The sequence below is a fragment of the Oppia nitens genome, unplaced genomic scaffold (genome assembly GCF_028296485.1).
Source record: "Oppia nitens isolate AA-2021 unplaced genomic scaffold, nextdenovo-longstitch-racon4-pilon3 scaffold21_pilon_pilon_pilon, whole genome shotgun sequence".
NCBI classification, from domain to species: domain Eukaryota; kingdom Metazoa; phylum Arthropoda; class Arachnida; order Sarcoptiformes; family Oppiidae; genus Oppia; species Oppia nitens.
In genome coordinates this window covers 1,217,402-1,233,937 of record NW_026533201.1, presented here as the reverse complement: position 1 = coordinate 1,233,937, position 16,536 = coordinate 1,217,402, and the positions used below count along the sequence as shown (strand labels likewise).

At 20.3% G+C, this 16,536-nt stretch overlaps 3 protein-coding genes across 3 annotated transcripts; 2 read left to right on the top strand and 1 right to left on the bottom strand.

The window, feature by feature from the left end:
• The first annotated feature begins 1,357 nt into the window (after nt 1–1,357).
• LOC128953270 (uncharacterized) lies at nt 1,358–2,669 on the top strand. The gene is made up of 2 exons (XM_054298749.1): nt 1,358–2,034; nt 2,621–2,669. The coding sequence occupies exon 1, from the start codon at nt 1,654–1,656 to the stop codon at nt 1,957–1,959; it is 306 nt and encodes a 101-aa protein (XP_054154724.1). The 5' UTR covers nt 1,358–1,653; the 3' UTR covers nt 1,960–2,034; nt 2,621–2,669.
• An 819-nt stretch (nt 2,670–3,488) lies between these two features.
• On the top strand, nt 3,489–4,798 carry LOC128953417 (uncharacterized). Its single transcript, XM_054298902.1, has 3 exons — nt 3,489–3,563; nt 3,677–4,436; nt 4,644–4,798. Exons 1-3 carry the CDS (start codon nt 3,489–3,491, stop codon nt 4,796–4,798), a joined length of 990 nt encoding a protein of 329 aa, XP_054154877.1.
• Nucleotides 4,799–11,570: 6,772 nt separating this feature from the next.
• LOC128953416 (uncharacterized) lies at nt 11,571–12,162 on the bottom strand. The gene is made up of 2 exons (XM_054298901.1): nt 12,150–12,162; nt 11,571–11,953 (listed from the first exon to the last, which is right to left on the bottom strand). Exons 1-2 carry the CDS (start codon nt 12,160–12,162, stop codon nt 11,571–11,573), a joined length of 396 nt encoding a protein of 131 aa, XP_054154876.1.
• Between the last annotated feature and the right edge of the window lie 4,374 nt (nt 12,163–16,536).

The following is a 16,536-nucleotide window of genomic DNA, read 5'->3' as shown; positions in this document are numbered from 1 at the left end:
TATATATATATATATATATATATATATAATGAGTTTTTTTTGGTTATATAAATATAATAAATTAAWTTCTAGAAAAATTTATTATAATTTAATAAAATAATGTTTTTTTTAAAAAAATTTAAGTAAATCCTACTAAACGTGCTTTTATTTAATATAATTTAATAATTTATTATTCAAACAGAAARTATAAATAAAATTTCAAAATTATAATATTTAAAACATATATTTGTTATTCAATTTWAAAAAAATAATATTTAAAAAATWTATTATTAACTGTATATTTAAACAAAATAATAATAATAATTAAAACAATTAATTTTTTTTTATTAATTGAAATATATTATGATAAATGTGTAAAAAACATAATTATTTTACAGATAATAAATAAATATAAAAAACTTATTAAATAATCATAATTTTTATGTGTAATTATTGAAGTTTTATTTTTATTAACAAAATAATAATAATTAAATATTTTAAATTATATACCAATTATTATTAATTAGTATTATTATATACATTATATATAAGTTATTATGTTTGTAACAAAATTATTTATATTTAACATTATTATCAGTACATATCTATTGTCAATGACTATGACGGCACTGTTAGCCCCAAAATACCGGTGCTATAGTCCAGCAAATGCCATACCTGGGTGTCGGTGTCAAACAATATTTGTATGTCATATATATCTATAATAATAATAATACTTTATTAACTAATTATACATAACTACCGGTTCCTCTGTCTSTCTGTCTCTCTCTCTCTCTGTCTCTCTCTCTCTCTGTCTCTCTGTCTCTCTSTCTCTCTCTCTGTCTSTCTCTCTCTCTCTCTGTCTCTCTCTCTCTCTCTCTGTCTCTCTCTCTCTCTCTCTCTCTGTCTCTCTCTCTCTGTCTCTCTCTCTCTCTCTCTGTCTCTCTCTCTCTCTCTCTCTCTCTCTCTCTCTCTCTCTCTCTCTCTCTGTCTCTCTCTGTCTCTCTCTCTCTCTCTCTCTGTCTCTCTCTCTCTCTCTCTCTGTCTCTCTCTGTCTCTCTCTCTCTGTCTCTCTGTCTCTCTCTGTCTCTCTCTCTCTCTCTCTCTCTCTCTGTCTCTCTGTCTCTCTCTGTCTCTCTCTSTCTCTCTCTCTCTCTCTCTGTCTCTCTCTGTCTCTCTCTGTCTCTCTCTCTCTCTCTCTCTCTCTCTCTGTCTCTCTGTCTCTCTGTCTCTCTGTCTCTGTCTCTCTGTCTCTCTAATAATAATCATAACTATCCTAAACCTAACCTATCATTAACTAACATAYACTGTATATATATAGAGTACAGTCGACTATACCTACAAACTGGTGGTCACATGTTCAGGACTATCRWCRAAAAAACTTGAATCAGTGGACAAATTAGGCCWACTATTTGGCCAACAATTCAACGGCTACTCAATCGATGACCTAATACTAGCCAACTATCCGTTCGGTGAACTTCCGTCGGCCAATGTATTCATCAATGGGACGGCAATTATCCGCCGACTGGTCATAAAAACTCGCCAAAACTCCAGTCGTTCGGTAATAATAACAACAACACTAAGAGCCGGACTTTTTTCGGCGGTAATATTGGMCGTACTTTGGAGGCCATAGCTATAGCCAACTGTCCGAATATAGGACGAGACGAGTGGCAACTGATGGCCAACGATATTGGAGGCGGCGGTGGCGGCGGTCCTATACTCCGTGAACTGGTTATTGTCAACAGTGGTCATCATCTCAACCAACAACAACCGGTCAGTCCATCGATTACCGATTTGTCCAGTTTTCTACCCGTATCGGCAACATTGGAACACCTGATCATCAGGGGCTCAGGTATGCAAGTATTTTCGGCTAACCTATCGGTGTTTACCAGACTCCAGTTACTGATCTATCCCATACACCGACATTGGAAACATTTAGCCTACTGGGCCCACTATCTGGGACAGTGGGTGCAATTAATTTGAGCGGGTGCGGACTGGTTAGATTTGATGCGACAACACTTGCCTATTTGAGCCGGGTGCCATTTGTTGATTTAAAATGTAAGTTACTAAATTTTTTAACTACTATGTGTATGTGTATGTGTGTATGTGTGTATGTGTGTATGTGTGTATGTGTGTATGTGTGTATGTGTGTATGTGTGTATGTGTGTATGTGTGTATGTGTATGTGTGTATGTGTGTATGTGTGTATGTGTGTATGTGTGTATGTGTGTATGTGTGTATGTGTGTATGTGTGTATGTGTGTATGTGTGTATGTGTGTATGTGTATGTGTATGCTAGCTATATCCAATTAGTAAATATTAAAACATAACATTAAAAAAATAATACCGGTAATAATAATTTTTATCTATAGTTAGATAAATTACTATATATTACAGTCAATATGTTAAAATATAAAATTTTAATTTATCAATATAAAATTATCTACAATTAATTAGTTACAGTTTATAATTTATAATAAATATTTATATTATTAAATTTATAAATTATAAAAAAATACTACTAATATATTTTTTYTATGTACACTTTATTATTTATTAATATAAATTATTTATAATACTATTTAAAGTTTGTAAAGTAAATTAATTAAAAATTAATTAAAAATTAATTAATTAAATCAATTATAGATAATAAATTATCATGCTGGTGCGATGATATTGGTATATTGACATCATTGACTACTACTACTACTACTACTATATCAACAATACTAGTACAACAACAACACCATGAAAATGATCGTTTTGCTGGCTCCAGGTGCTCGACACCGGTATCTATGGTAGGGTTACCCTATGGGACACAATGTGCTATGAAAATTTAATTATAATTGTTTAATAAAAAATAAAATTATTTAAACTAAATTATATTACTGTATATTATTATATAAAAATTAATTATAGAAAATATTATAAAAATTAATAATTTATTTATTTAATAATAATAATAATAATAATACAACTATTGTATTTAAAAATTAAAATAAATAAATATAAATTTAAATAGCTATTATCTATTTGTATTAATGTTTTTAATTATTATTATTATTAATAATAATTACATATAATTTTATTAGAATAATAATAACAATTTTTGTTGTTTATATAAAAATTTTTATCAATATATTAAAGTTATTTAAAATATAATAATAATTTTGTTTTTTTAAATGTAGACTAATAATTTAAGTAATATAAACTAGAAATAATTTATAATTATTACTTATTTATAAATATTTATATTATAACAAAATTTTTTGGAATTTTTACATTTAAATAAAATATTTTTATAAACAAGCATGTCAATTTATAAAATTTATTATAAATAATAAGAAAAATAAATTAGTATATAAAAACTTATTCAAATTATTAGTAGAATATAATTATAGTTTTATTTTTTATTTTTTTGTATTTAATAACTGTTTATTACTATTTTTTATATAAAAAAGTAATAATTGAAAAAATGCTATTACAAAAAGTTTTGACAATAATAATAATATCAATGATTTTGTATAAACCACTGTTAGGACAGTCATCTGGAAATACCTGTCCACCCAATCTGCCAAACACTGGTTGTGTATGTCAATCAAAATTTGTATGTATAATAATTTTCATCAATTTTTTCTGATAAAATTAATTAAATAATTTTTTTTTAATAAAAATTATATATAAATTTGTATTTAAATGTAGAGTACAGTCGACTTAGTATACAAAACAACTGTCACCTGTAGTTCACTTACTGGTTCGCTAAAACAATTGTCGGAAACATTTAGACAACTATCCGGCTATAGGTTAGACCAGTTAACTATTGCCAACTATCCGTACGCTAACCTACCGGTACGGGTATTCACCGATAGTACAATCATACGTAAGATTACTATAGAAAACTCGCAACAATTACTCAGATTTATTGGTAGCAATGGTCAGTCATTTTTCGACAATATAGCCAATAATGTGGAATCGTTTAGAGTTGTCAACTGTCCTAATATTTTAACGGTTCAATGGCCACGTTTGGCTAGTTTATTAGCTGGCGKCGGCACTAGTATTCTAGATGAACTTGGTCAATTATTGTTATCAACTAGTATTGTTGATAATAATAGTAGGWCACGACTACGTGAGCTGGTTATCTACCAGAGCATCGGCAGCGGCACTGGTAGTATAACTGCACCTGTATTTARTAATCTAGATTGGTTTCGACCGTTAGGATCAACCATMGAAACRTTGATTATACGTGGATCAGGTATTGAAATGTTTGTCGACAATTTGCTACCGTTTCCAAAGCTCCGGTATCTAGATTTTGCTCAGTCATCTGGTTTAAAACAATTTAAACTMAYAGCACCTGTACCCGAAACATTGAAAACCATTAATCTAGAGTCGACAATTATTAGCCAATTTGATCGGCAAACTATTAACTATTTACTGGCCAGTGTTGACTATGTCAATTTAAATGGTATAAAATTTAATATTTTTGTAGCTTATTTTACATTTAAATTTTTTTTATTATTCTTGTTTTTTAACTTTTTAGTTTTATTTCACTTTTTAGTTTTTTTTTGAATTTGCTGTTTTAGATTAACTTTTTTTTAAGTTTCTTACTTTTTATTATTTTAACTTTTAGATTTTTTAAAAATTATTATTTTGTTTTGTTTGTTTTTTTTAGGAAATAACAATCTTGATTGTAACTGTGACATAATTGTCAAAGACAAAATTAATGATGAAAAAATTTTGAAAATGTTTCATGGTGCAAAATGTGGTATACCATCACAATTAGTTAATCAACCCTATTATTCAATATGTTTAGATAAACATAATTAATTAATTATTTATAATTATTTAATTAAATTTTAGTAAAATATTTTGTTTTTTTTATTAATTGTATTTTATAATTAAAATTATTTTATTAAAATATTATTATATTTTTGATTTATAAAATACATAAAATGTTTTTTACATGTACATTTTAGTTTTATTAAATTATATATAATACTATAATTTTGTAAAGTATTAATTAAGCTAAATTATATTATTAAAAAAATAATTATAGAAAATATTGTAAATTATTAATAATTTTCATATTATTAAATTATTATTATTAATACAACTACTATTATTGTACTTTTTATTTAAAAAATAAAATAAAAAATAAATTTAATAACAGTTAGCTATTTATAATTATGATTTTAATTTTATTAGATTAACAATTTTATAAATTTTGTTGTTTATATAACAAATTTAATTTAATAAACAAAAATATTCAATAATATAAATACAATATTTTTTTTGAATAATTACTGATTTAAATCAAAAATTATTTTATATAATATAAAAATATATGTTTGAGTTTTAACAATTATTTAAAAAAATTATAAACAATCGTGTTAAATTATATAAATAAAAAAATTAATGAAATCTAAAAAAACATTTATATAAGTTATTTAAAATTATTAGTAGAATAAAATTAGTTAAAAAAAATTTTCGTTTATTTCATACAATAATAACTGCTAGTATTATTACTACTATTTTTTTAATAATAAAAATACTTAAAATTAATTAATTAACAAAAAATATGATATTAAAAAAAGTTTCGATAAATCAATTAACATTATTAATAACATTATTAATGATTTTACATAAACCACAATCGGGACAGTCATCTGGTTATACCTGTCCGCCAAMTCATTTACTAYCGGGTTGTGTATGTCAATCAAAATTTGTATGTATTATACAAAAACATTTTCATTAATTATTATTATTATTTTTAGAAAAATAAAATTTTTAATATATTTATATACCTTATTGTAGGACACAGTCGACGAYTTTGTATACAAAACAACTGTCACCTGTAGTTCAATGACCGGATCGTTAAAACAATTGWCGGAAACATTTAGACAACTATCCGGCTATATGTTAGACCAGTTAACTATTGCCAACTATCCGTACGCTAACCTACCGGTCCGTGCATTTACCGGTACATCCAATACAATCATACGTAAAATTATTTCGTAAAAATTAACCAAAAATTCAACGTTTCGGTGACAACAACACCAAATGGTCAGTCATTTTTCGATAATATAGCCAAATAATGTGGAATCGTTTAGAGTTGTCAACTGTCCTAACATTACTGTCCCGACCAGTGGCAACGTTTGGCTAATGTATTGGCTGGTAATGGCTTATTATCTACCAGAGCATCGGCAGCAGCGGCACTGGTAGTATAGCTGAACCTGTATTTAGTAATCTAGATTGGTTTCGACCATTAGGACAGACCCTAGAAATATTGATAATACGTGAATCAGGTATTAGAAAATTTATCGATAATTTCTATGGGTTTTCAAAGCTCCGGTATCTAGATTTTGGTCAGTCACCTGGTCTAAAAACAATTTAAACTCATAGCACCTGTACCCCTAACATTAAAAAACCATTAATCTAGTGTCGACAAGTATTAGCCAATTTGATCTGGAAACTATTAACTATTTACATGCTAGTGTTGATTATGTTAATTTAAAAGGTTCATTATTTAATCTATAATAATAATAATATGAATTTTTTTTATTGAAATAAGCAAGCTAAAAACATATGATAATTTTTTTTATAAAAAATTAATTATAACTATTCAAATAAAAATTTTATTAAAATTTGCTAATTATTTTTCAAAAAAAGTATAGAATATGTTTAAATTATTTTTATTTTAGATAATTATAATAAATATTTACATTACATAAATTAACTAAAAAAAATCTAATAAATAAATATTATTTTTATAATTTATTAAAAAATAAATATTATTAAAATTTAATATTAAACAAAAAACTATTTAAATATAAAATAAAATTAATGAAATACTTTACTAATACAACAAACATTAAATAAYTRTTTATATAGTAAACAAGTTTATTAAATAACTACTAGTACAATATACTATCATTAAATTATTAAAAATAAAAATTTTAATTTTTTAAAAAATTACTTTAAATTTTTAACCATAATTGACAATAATATTAAATAAATAAATAATATTTTAATATATATATATATTCAAATTATATACTTGAATTTTTTCTCATTTTAACTAGTATGGAAAAATATGTCATCGTTAATGTAACAATCTAATTATAGATATAAAAAATAAAATTTAAAAATAGTTAAAATTATTATATACATAATTTTTATATTAAAAAAAATAATTACATTAAAAATATTTTCGACATTTATTGGTTTACCAGTTATTTCCAAACCGATTGTCGATTTTAGTACACGATTGAAATATAATCTTATCTTTTATTTAATTAAATAATTTTTATTAATAAAAAATAAATATTTAAGATAAAAAATTTAATATTTTAAATAATATATATATATTAATTAAAAAAGTAATAATAATTTACCTGAAATATTAACTGTTTATTTCCGCCGCCAAATCGGCCGCTATTTACTACACTATGTACTGAATGCATACCGTATTTGCTTAGAATATCCACCCGGGCTATCGACCATGATAAATACAATAGCATCACCAATACCAGGAACAATATGGTGACATTATAATTTTAGGTACCTGGTCAATTTGTTTGAACATAAAATTAACTAGCACATAGCTAGTCAATGGACATAAGGCTGTAATTAATGCCAGAAAATTATGTCCAATATATTCATTGGCGTAACGTAACGATTGACATATTAACGAGTGACGCAATAATAGTAGACGTAATTTATGTATATTTTTAGATGATTGCGCAATCAATTCCATATTAATACTACTAAATAGTATTTGATAGATTTTACATAGACTTAATTGTACAAACATTGTACGTATTGTTAACATACCGTATATATTGATTAAAATTTGCGAATCAATTATGTATATTAGAAATGATCCAGGATAATTTAGCAATAATTTTAATTTAATTGTTATAGGCAATACAATAAAAACCAAATTTGCTCCTAGTATAACAATTATGGCTGCCAATCGATAAAATTTATTAGCTAGATAAATTATATGTTTAATTTTTTGATCATCCTGGACAGTTAGTATTATGATTTTATGTAGTGCAAAAAATTGATCTAGCTTAATTAGCCATTGATTACCATACAGTAGATAATCTAGCAAATATATTAGTTGACCAATACGTACACATATTACAGCCATATCAAACATTGTAGCAGTCGATTGATTGGAAATATAGTAGCCAGGTGATATATATAATTGTAGTAAATTAATATCCTCATAATTTACCCGTAAGATGACAACCGTAGACCAAATTAACGATACCAATGTATAGATTAGCAATAGTTTTATTAATAATTGATCAGTTGATGATCTTGGTAATTTATTAAAATTAATTGAATAGATTTTTGTAATAAAATCAAATTCTACTAGATGATTTTGAAAATAATTGGTATTTAATTTATTTAACATTTTATTACTTAAATAGAAAATTATAATAATATTTTTTTTCTGATAACTTATTACTGATTATAAATAAGTTTGAAAAACTTAAATAAATTTTTTATCAAATATGAAATTTATTTTAATATATATATAAATAAATAACTAATAATATTATATTTATTAGATTACTGTTATATTATTAAATTTAGTATAAAAAAACTAACTTATATTTTAGTTTATTTTTAAATCATCAAAAAATTTCACAATCAAATTGTTTTTCAATAAACCAGTCTATTGTCTTAATATTTTGTTATATGATATATTAAATTATAGTTATATAAAATTATATTGAAAAAAATTATTATAAATTATTACAAAAAAATGTAAAATAAAAATTATTATTTTATTGTTTTTAAACTAAATAAAAATGTACTTAAATATTTTTATTATTATAAATTGTATTTTTTTAATAAGTAAAATAAGTTTATATATATATATATTTGAATTTCATAATTTAAAAATAAATAAAAAACATTTTAACCAATAAATAAAGTATATATTATATAAACTTAAAAACAATGATAATATATTTATTTACAACAAAAAAAACAAAATATAATAATGTTTGATATAATTTTTATTTTATTAGGAAATAAAACATAATAAATATATATATATATAATAAAATTCATCTTGTAAAATTAAATAAATTATAATAAACATAATAAAAAACAATATAACAATAATAAATAACTTATTATAAAATACATTAAACAATAATTTATTTGTTTTTCAATAAAAAAATAATACTTAATTTATATAGTTTTTCAACATTTTTTTTAGTGTGTTAGAAATATATTTTATATATTTTTTAGCAATATAAATGTATGTATTTTTTATATACCCCCCCCTTCTCCCCCTGTTACCCTCCCGGTGCTTATGATGATGATGATGGTGATGGTATAGTTTTAATAGTAGGGGACAGTCCAAAAAATTTATCGGTACATAAACCTTCAATACATAGCCCAATAAACTCACCGGCAAACATACAGCCAGTTTGTTTGTCACCGCAATCACAGTTTATATCTATAAATAATATTTATTTTTTTAAAATTAAAAATAAATAAATAAAATATAAAAATTTAGAAAATAATTTTTCAACCAAAAATAAAAAATATTGATTACAAAAATAATTTTTTTAAAGATACTATATATATAGCAATCTATACCTTTAATTAATTTATAAAAAAATAAATAATTGAAAATTACTTTTAAAAAATATATTAAAAAATATAGAAAAATTAATTATTTAAAAAACAACAAAAATAATATTAAACATTAGTAATTTAAAAACAAATTCAAGTAATTTAATAAAACTAGAAAATAGATAATAATTTTGTTAAATAAAACTAGAAAATAAACAACAACAAAATTATTTTTTTAATAAATTATTTTTTTTTATCAATTAGTAATACTATATAAACTTACCATTAGTTAACATTGAAAGCAATAATAATAATAATTGTATTAAAATTATTATAAAACAGTATAAAATTGATTTCATTTTATTAATTTATTTTTAAAAAAAAAAATATTATATATAATATATGATATACAATATATAATAATGTATTTAATTTTTTTATTTTTTTACTTATATACTTTTGTTTTAAAAAAAAATTTACTCCAATATTAACGTCAATTGAAAAATTAAAACATTGTGTAATAAAATGATAATTAAATTCATTAACTAACTAACTAAAAAAATGTAATTAAATAGTGAAAAATTGATAAAGATGATTTAGCAATATATTTAATAATTACAAAATTAAAAAGTAAAGTTTTATAATAATAATAATTAGTTTACTATAATATTGTAATAAAAGTTTACATTTGTTTTTTAGTAGAAATTACTTAAAATTATTTATACATTTATGAGTATCAAAAAAAAATAATATTAAATTTAAATTGAAAATATTAAAAATAATTACAACAAAAAATGTATTTTTTCAATAATATAGACATAATTTTTAGTTTATTATTTTTATATACTGTATATATATAATCAACTTAATTTAATTTTTATGATAATATAAAATTAATTAGTAGCAAAAAAATTGTGTCAATCAAATGTGCCGTATCATTTAAAAATTTTTTTTGGCTTAATTTTTCATTAATAATAATTTACACATTTACGATATTTTTTTGTTGTTGAATAATTAACCATGATCAAGTATTCAATATAAGAAAAATATTTTTACTATTATAAAAATATGATTATATAATTAAATAATTAAATATAAAATGTACATTTTGTTTTGTTAAACTAAAATAAAACAAAACAAAAAACAAATTAATTAAATTATTACAAAGTTATTAAATTATAAAAACTAATATTTATAATATTATCCTTGAAAACTAAAATAATTTAATTTAATTATTAAATACTTTTTAAAATATACAAAATTTATAATAAATTTAGATCACTATTATATCAAATATTATTAATAAATTATTTTTTTACAAAAAAAAATCATAATTAAATGTTTAATATAATTCGCATTTTGAAAAAATTTGATTATTTTTTCAATTAAAACTTATTTAATAAATTTTTATTTATTTATTTTTATATTAGATATTTTATCATAATATCTAAAAAAATAAACTTAATAATTTTATAATCATTAACATTATTATTTTGCATTATAAACTAGTAATAATAATAATTAAAAATAATAACAAAAACTAGCATGCTAAAAATATTTAGTTAATACATTAAAATAGTTAAAATAATATAATTACTGTATAATTTACTATATTTAATAAAAAATAAATAATATTACTTATATATAAAAGTAGATATTTCATAACTTAACAATTTTTTTATTACAATTTAAAAAAAAAATAAAACAATGATAACATATTTATTACATACAAAAAAAAACATATATATACAATATAATAAATTTAAATTCAAAATAATAAATAACAATAAAATTTATATACTTAAAAAAAAATTTTAACTTAAAAATACCAATAACAAATAAAAATAAATAATATGATACAAAAATATTCAGTATATTATTATCATAATAATAATAATAAAATTAAATATTAAATAAAATAAAATAATCAAGCACAAATTATAGTTGTTGTTTTTTTTCAATAATAAATTGACCTTAATGAATATTTTTTCCCCACTCATTTACCTCCTTGTTCACCCATACCTCCCGGCTCACCAGCGCCTCCCTGTCCATCACCAGCACCTCCTTGTTCACCACCAGCACCTGCTTGTTCACCACCACCAGCACCTCCCTGTTGTTCACCTCCACCAGCACCTCCCTGTTCCTCACCACCACCAGCACCTCCCTGTTCCTCACCACCACCAGCACCTCCCTGTCCCTGTTCACCACCACCAGCACCTTCCTGTCCCTGTTCACCACCACTACCCTCTTGTGGTATAGTTTTAATAGTAGGGGACAGTCCAAAAAATTTATCGGTACATAAACCTTCCATACATAAGCCGAAAAGCTCGCCGGCAAACATACAGCCATTTTGTTTGTCACCGCAATCGCAGTTTATATCTATAAATAATATTGTTTTTTATATAATAAAAAATAAATAAATAAAATATTAAAAATATATTTGTTTTAAAAAAATAGAAAATAAGTTTTCAACAAAAATTTTTTTTAAAAATAATTAGAAAATACTTTATTTATATTACTATATAATACTTAATAATAATAATTTACTAAATTGTAATTACAATAAATAACTTACCGATAGTTAACATTGAAAGTAATAATAATAATAATAATAATGATAATGATTTCATTGTATTTTATTGTTTTTTAATTATTAAAAATAATAATAATTTAATATTTTTTTTTTAAAAAAAGTATATACACACTAATAATGTATTTTATTTTATTTTTTATTTTTTTTTTAAATATCATACTTGCCTTATATACTTTTTAATGTTATTTTTTTTGTAGTTGAAAATATCAATGTCAATGTCATAAATTTTTATAAATTTAAAACATTGTATAATAAAATTAATAATTAAATTATCAAAAAACAAAATAAAAATTGCAATTAAATAGTAAAAAAAATTGATGATGATGATCTAGCAATATATACTGTATATATATATATACAGTATGTACAGTATTTAATTGTTTTATTTTATTTTAACAATTAATTATAAATAGTAAAAATAAAATACATATTTACAAAAGTTTTGTAATTATTAGTTTATTAAAAAAAATAATAGTTTAATATTTAATAAACTCATAATTTTTTTAAATATTAGAAATAATTATAATAAGTTAATTATTAATATAATTTAAACTAAAATATAAAAGTATTTTATAAAAAAACAACAAATATTTCAATATTGATATATTGACTATAAAATAAAGTTTTTTTATCAATATAATAATGTTGATTTTATTATATTATTTTTTTGATAATAATTTTAATTAATTATCAATATAATGTGCATTATCATTTAAAAATTTTTGCTAAAAAATTGTAATTTATATATTAAGTATATATATATATATTATTATTATTACATTTATATTTACTATATTAAATGATAATTAACCTTGATCAAGTATTCATCAATACAACTAAAAATATTATAAAACTATAAAAAAATGTCAAAAGTTTATAATACAAAAAAAATGTTTATTTTTTTGTCAAAATAAAACAACAAAAAACATATTAATTTAATTATTTTTAAAAAAAAAGTTTTCAAAAAAACTAATAGAAAATTAAATTTTTTAAATATGATATCATTTTATAATTATAAAAACAAATAAATAAAATAATAATAATAAAAATGTAATTATAATAAGTAATAAAAATTACTTATATTTAATAAAAAACTAATTTATTAGATCACTATTTATGGTATCAAAAAAATTAACAAATATTATATTTATTTAAAAAAAATAATTATTTAAATAACTAATTAAATAATTGTTAACTAAAAAAACATAATAATTATTAATAAACTAATAGTAATTTGTAATCAAATTTTTTTTTTATAATTACAATCAAAACATTTATTTTATATAAAAAACAAAAATATTTAATAATTTATTAATAATCTATCTATTAATTTATATTACATTTATTAAAGTTATATATTTAGAAAAATAATAATAATTAAACTACAAAATTTTATATATCATCTAGTACATTTATTTATTTATTATTATTATTATTATTTTAAACTAGCAACAATAATAATAACAATAACCAAAACTATCAAGCTAAAAATACCGGCCAATACTAGTTGGCGCCTCCTATTTTGCCACCAATAGTGTCTGGTCAGTGATTGGCCAGTTAGCTTAAATCGTTGGGCACCTTCCTCTAGACTAGTAGCCCTATCTGATAGTTCATCTAACCGTCCCTCCCGTTCCTGTATCATATGTAAATTGTTTTTCATAATATCCACCTAGATCAAATCAAAAAAAATAAATAAATAAATAAAAACAAAATAAGTTATAATTAATTTAGTTAAATATAAAATACTAAAAAAATTATTAAAAAAAACGTCCTATTATGATGACATCCACACACACACACACACACACACACACACACATATATATATATATATATATAAAGTTATTAATAATAATTTACATATAAAAATGTTATAACAATACAATATAAAAGGTTATTGACAATTATTACAGTATTATTATTATTATTATTATTTAAAAATAAATATAAATAAAAATAAAAAAAATAATTGCTATTAACTAGTGATTGATTTATACAAATAAATTATAACATTATAAATACATTTTTCTAAAATAATATATAAACAAAATAAATAATTATATATTTTAATTGTTTTAGAATTCATTGAATAATTTTTATGTTTATGTTTATTTTATTTTAATTTTTAAAAAATCTAATATTATCAATTAAATTATTATTATTTTTTATATTTTAATTTTTATTAAAAAAATAACTCAAATTAAAACTTACCACTTCATCAGCTTGGTCCTGTATAGTATTTATTGGTGTATATAATGTACTAGACATTATTATTATTATTATTAATTTTAGTATTAATTAGTAATTTTTTTAGCTAGCTAAATTTTTGTTGTTGTAAAAATGCATTAACAATAAAATAAAAACTACTGTTTAGTTTTCAACGTGTTTTTTATTGAAAATTGTTGTTTAAAATATCTGAAATAAATAAATATATTTTTAAAATAAAAATATTATATTAAATGCGACAAAAATGGTGTATATTTTTGTTTATCTCTCAGGATATGATTATTTTTATTTTATTGATATTAATGTTTTAAATATATATATAATATATATATATATCTATTTATTTATACATTTAAATAAAGTATAAAACCATTTATTATTAATAAATAAATTTAATCTAAACTTTTTTTTTGATATGACCTTCAAATATAAATTATATTATACTATATATAAGACTTAATACTTTATTATATAATTAATTTTTTTTGTGGAAAATTTACTTAAAAATTTTTCAAATAAAAAAAATCTATCAATTAATCGTAATATTTAAGTTAAACAAAATTTTGTTGTGTTTATTTTGATACAAATATTTATTTAAAAAAAACTACTGTATATATATTGAGTATAAAAATTATTTTTATTTATAATAATACTGTATATTATAATAACAAAAATTAATTATTTATATTAATAATTATTATAAACATATGTTTTATCTGTCTTAAAAAAAATTGTAAATAACTTAATAATTTATTTATAAATAATTAAATTTATTTAATTATTTTTTTTTGAACATTTTGTTAAATCAATTCAAATAATATTAAACCTAAAATTATACAAACAATTGTACTGGCTAATACAATAATAATTATTAATAATTTTCTATTCAGGTGACGTTTTTTAATTAAAACACGTTGACAATTTAGTTTAAAATTTTTGCCCAATTCATCTAGCTCAATTGATCGGGCATATAGGTCATCTATACGGCCATCCCTTTCCAACAATCGGGTCATATTTGTGCGCATTATATCTATCTAGATGAATTTAATAATAAAAAAATTTATATATATTTTATTTTTTTTAAAAAAATTAAAATACTTTAAGATATTAATTATTTTTATTTTTGATAAATAATTATATTTCTAAAAAAATCTAATATTATATTTAAATAACATATCAAAAACTTAAAAATATCATTTTTTAAAATAATAAAATAAAAATTAACTTATTTATATTATTATTAACAATCAAAAAAATAATTAGTATATTAAAGTATTTTAAAATTATTTAATATATATATAGTGTAATAAAATTTAAAGTTATTTATAATATTATTATTAACAATAAAAATAATTAGTATTATTAATTAATTAAAATTTTAATAAATTAAAATAATAATAATAATAAAAAATAATATCTTACAATATTATCAATTTCTATATTAATTTCATCTAAATGATCTAGGGTAGTCATGATTATTATTATTATTATTAGTTTATTAAAAAATATATAAATATTAATTAATTAAAAATTTAATAAAACTAATGATATTTTAAATATCAATAACTTTTTGTGTGAAATTGATTTATTAATCATTTTATTTAAAATAAATAGTTTGTTTGACATTTATTTATATATATATATACTCTACTAATACATGTAATAATAGTGTATAATAATAATAAAAATAATATTTAAATTTCTAATCTATTAATAATAATAATAATAAAAGTTTTTCAATGTTTTCCTATTACTAGTTGTAATACTAATTGTGTATAAAATATATAATATATAAAATAACAACAATATATATATATATACATATATATATATATTTAAATGTCAATGTCTATATGTAATACTGGGTAAATTATTATTAATTTTTTTTCATTATTATTATTAGTTATTATTATTTTATAAACCAGTTTTTTAATATTATAATAATTATATACTACATACTAATAATACTGTATTATTATTATTAAAATAAAATAATTATTATTATCCCCTATTAATGATGCTATATCTGAGTAATACTGTAATAATCATTAGTAGTAGTAGTAGTAGTAGTAGTAGTAGTAGTAGTAGTAGTAGTAGTAGTAGTAGTAGTAGTAGTAGTAGTAGTAGTAGTAGTAGTAGTTGT

Bases quoted from the DNA above. Each gene is read 5' to 3' on its own strand.
- LOC128953270 (XM_054298749.1), top strand. From the start codon at position 1,654: ATGGCCAACGATATTGGAGGCGGCGGTGGCGGCGGTCCTATACTCCGT.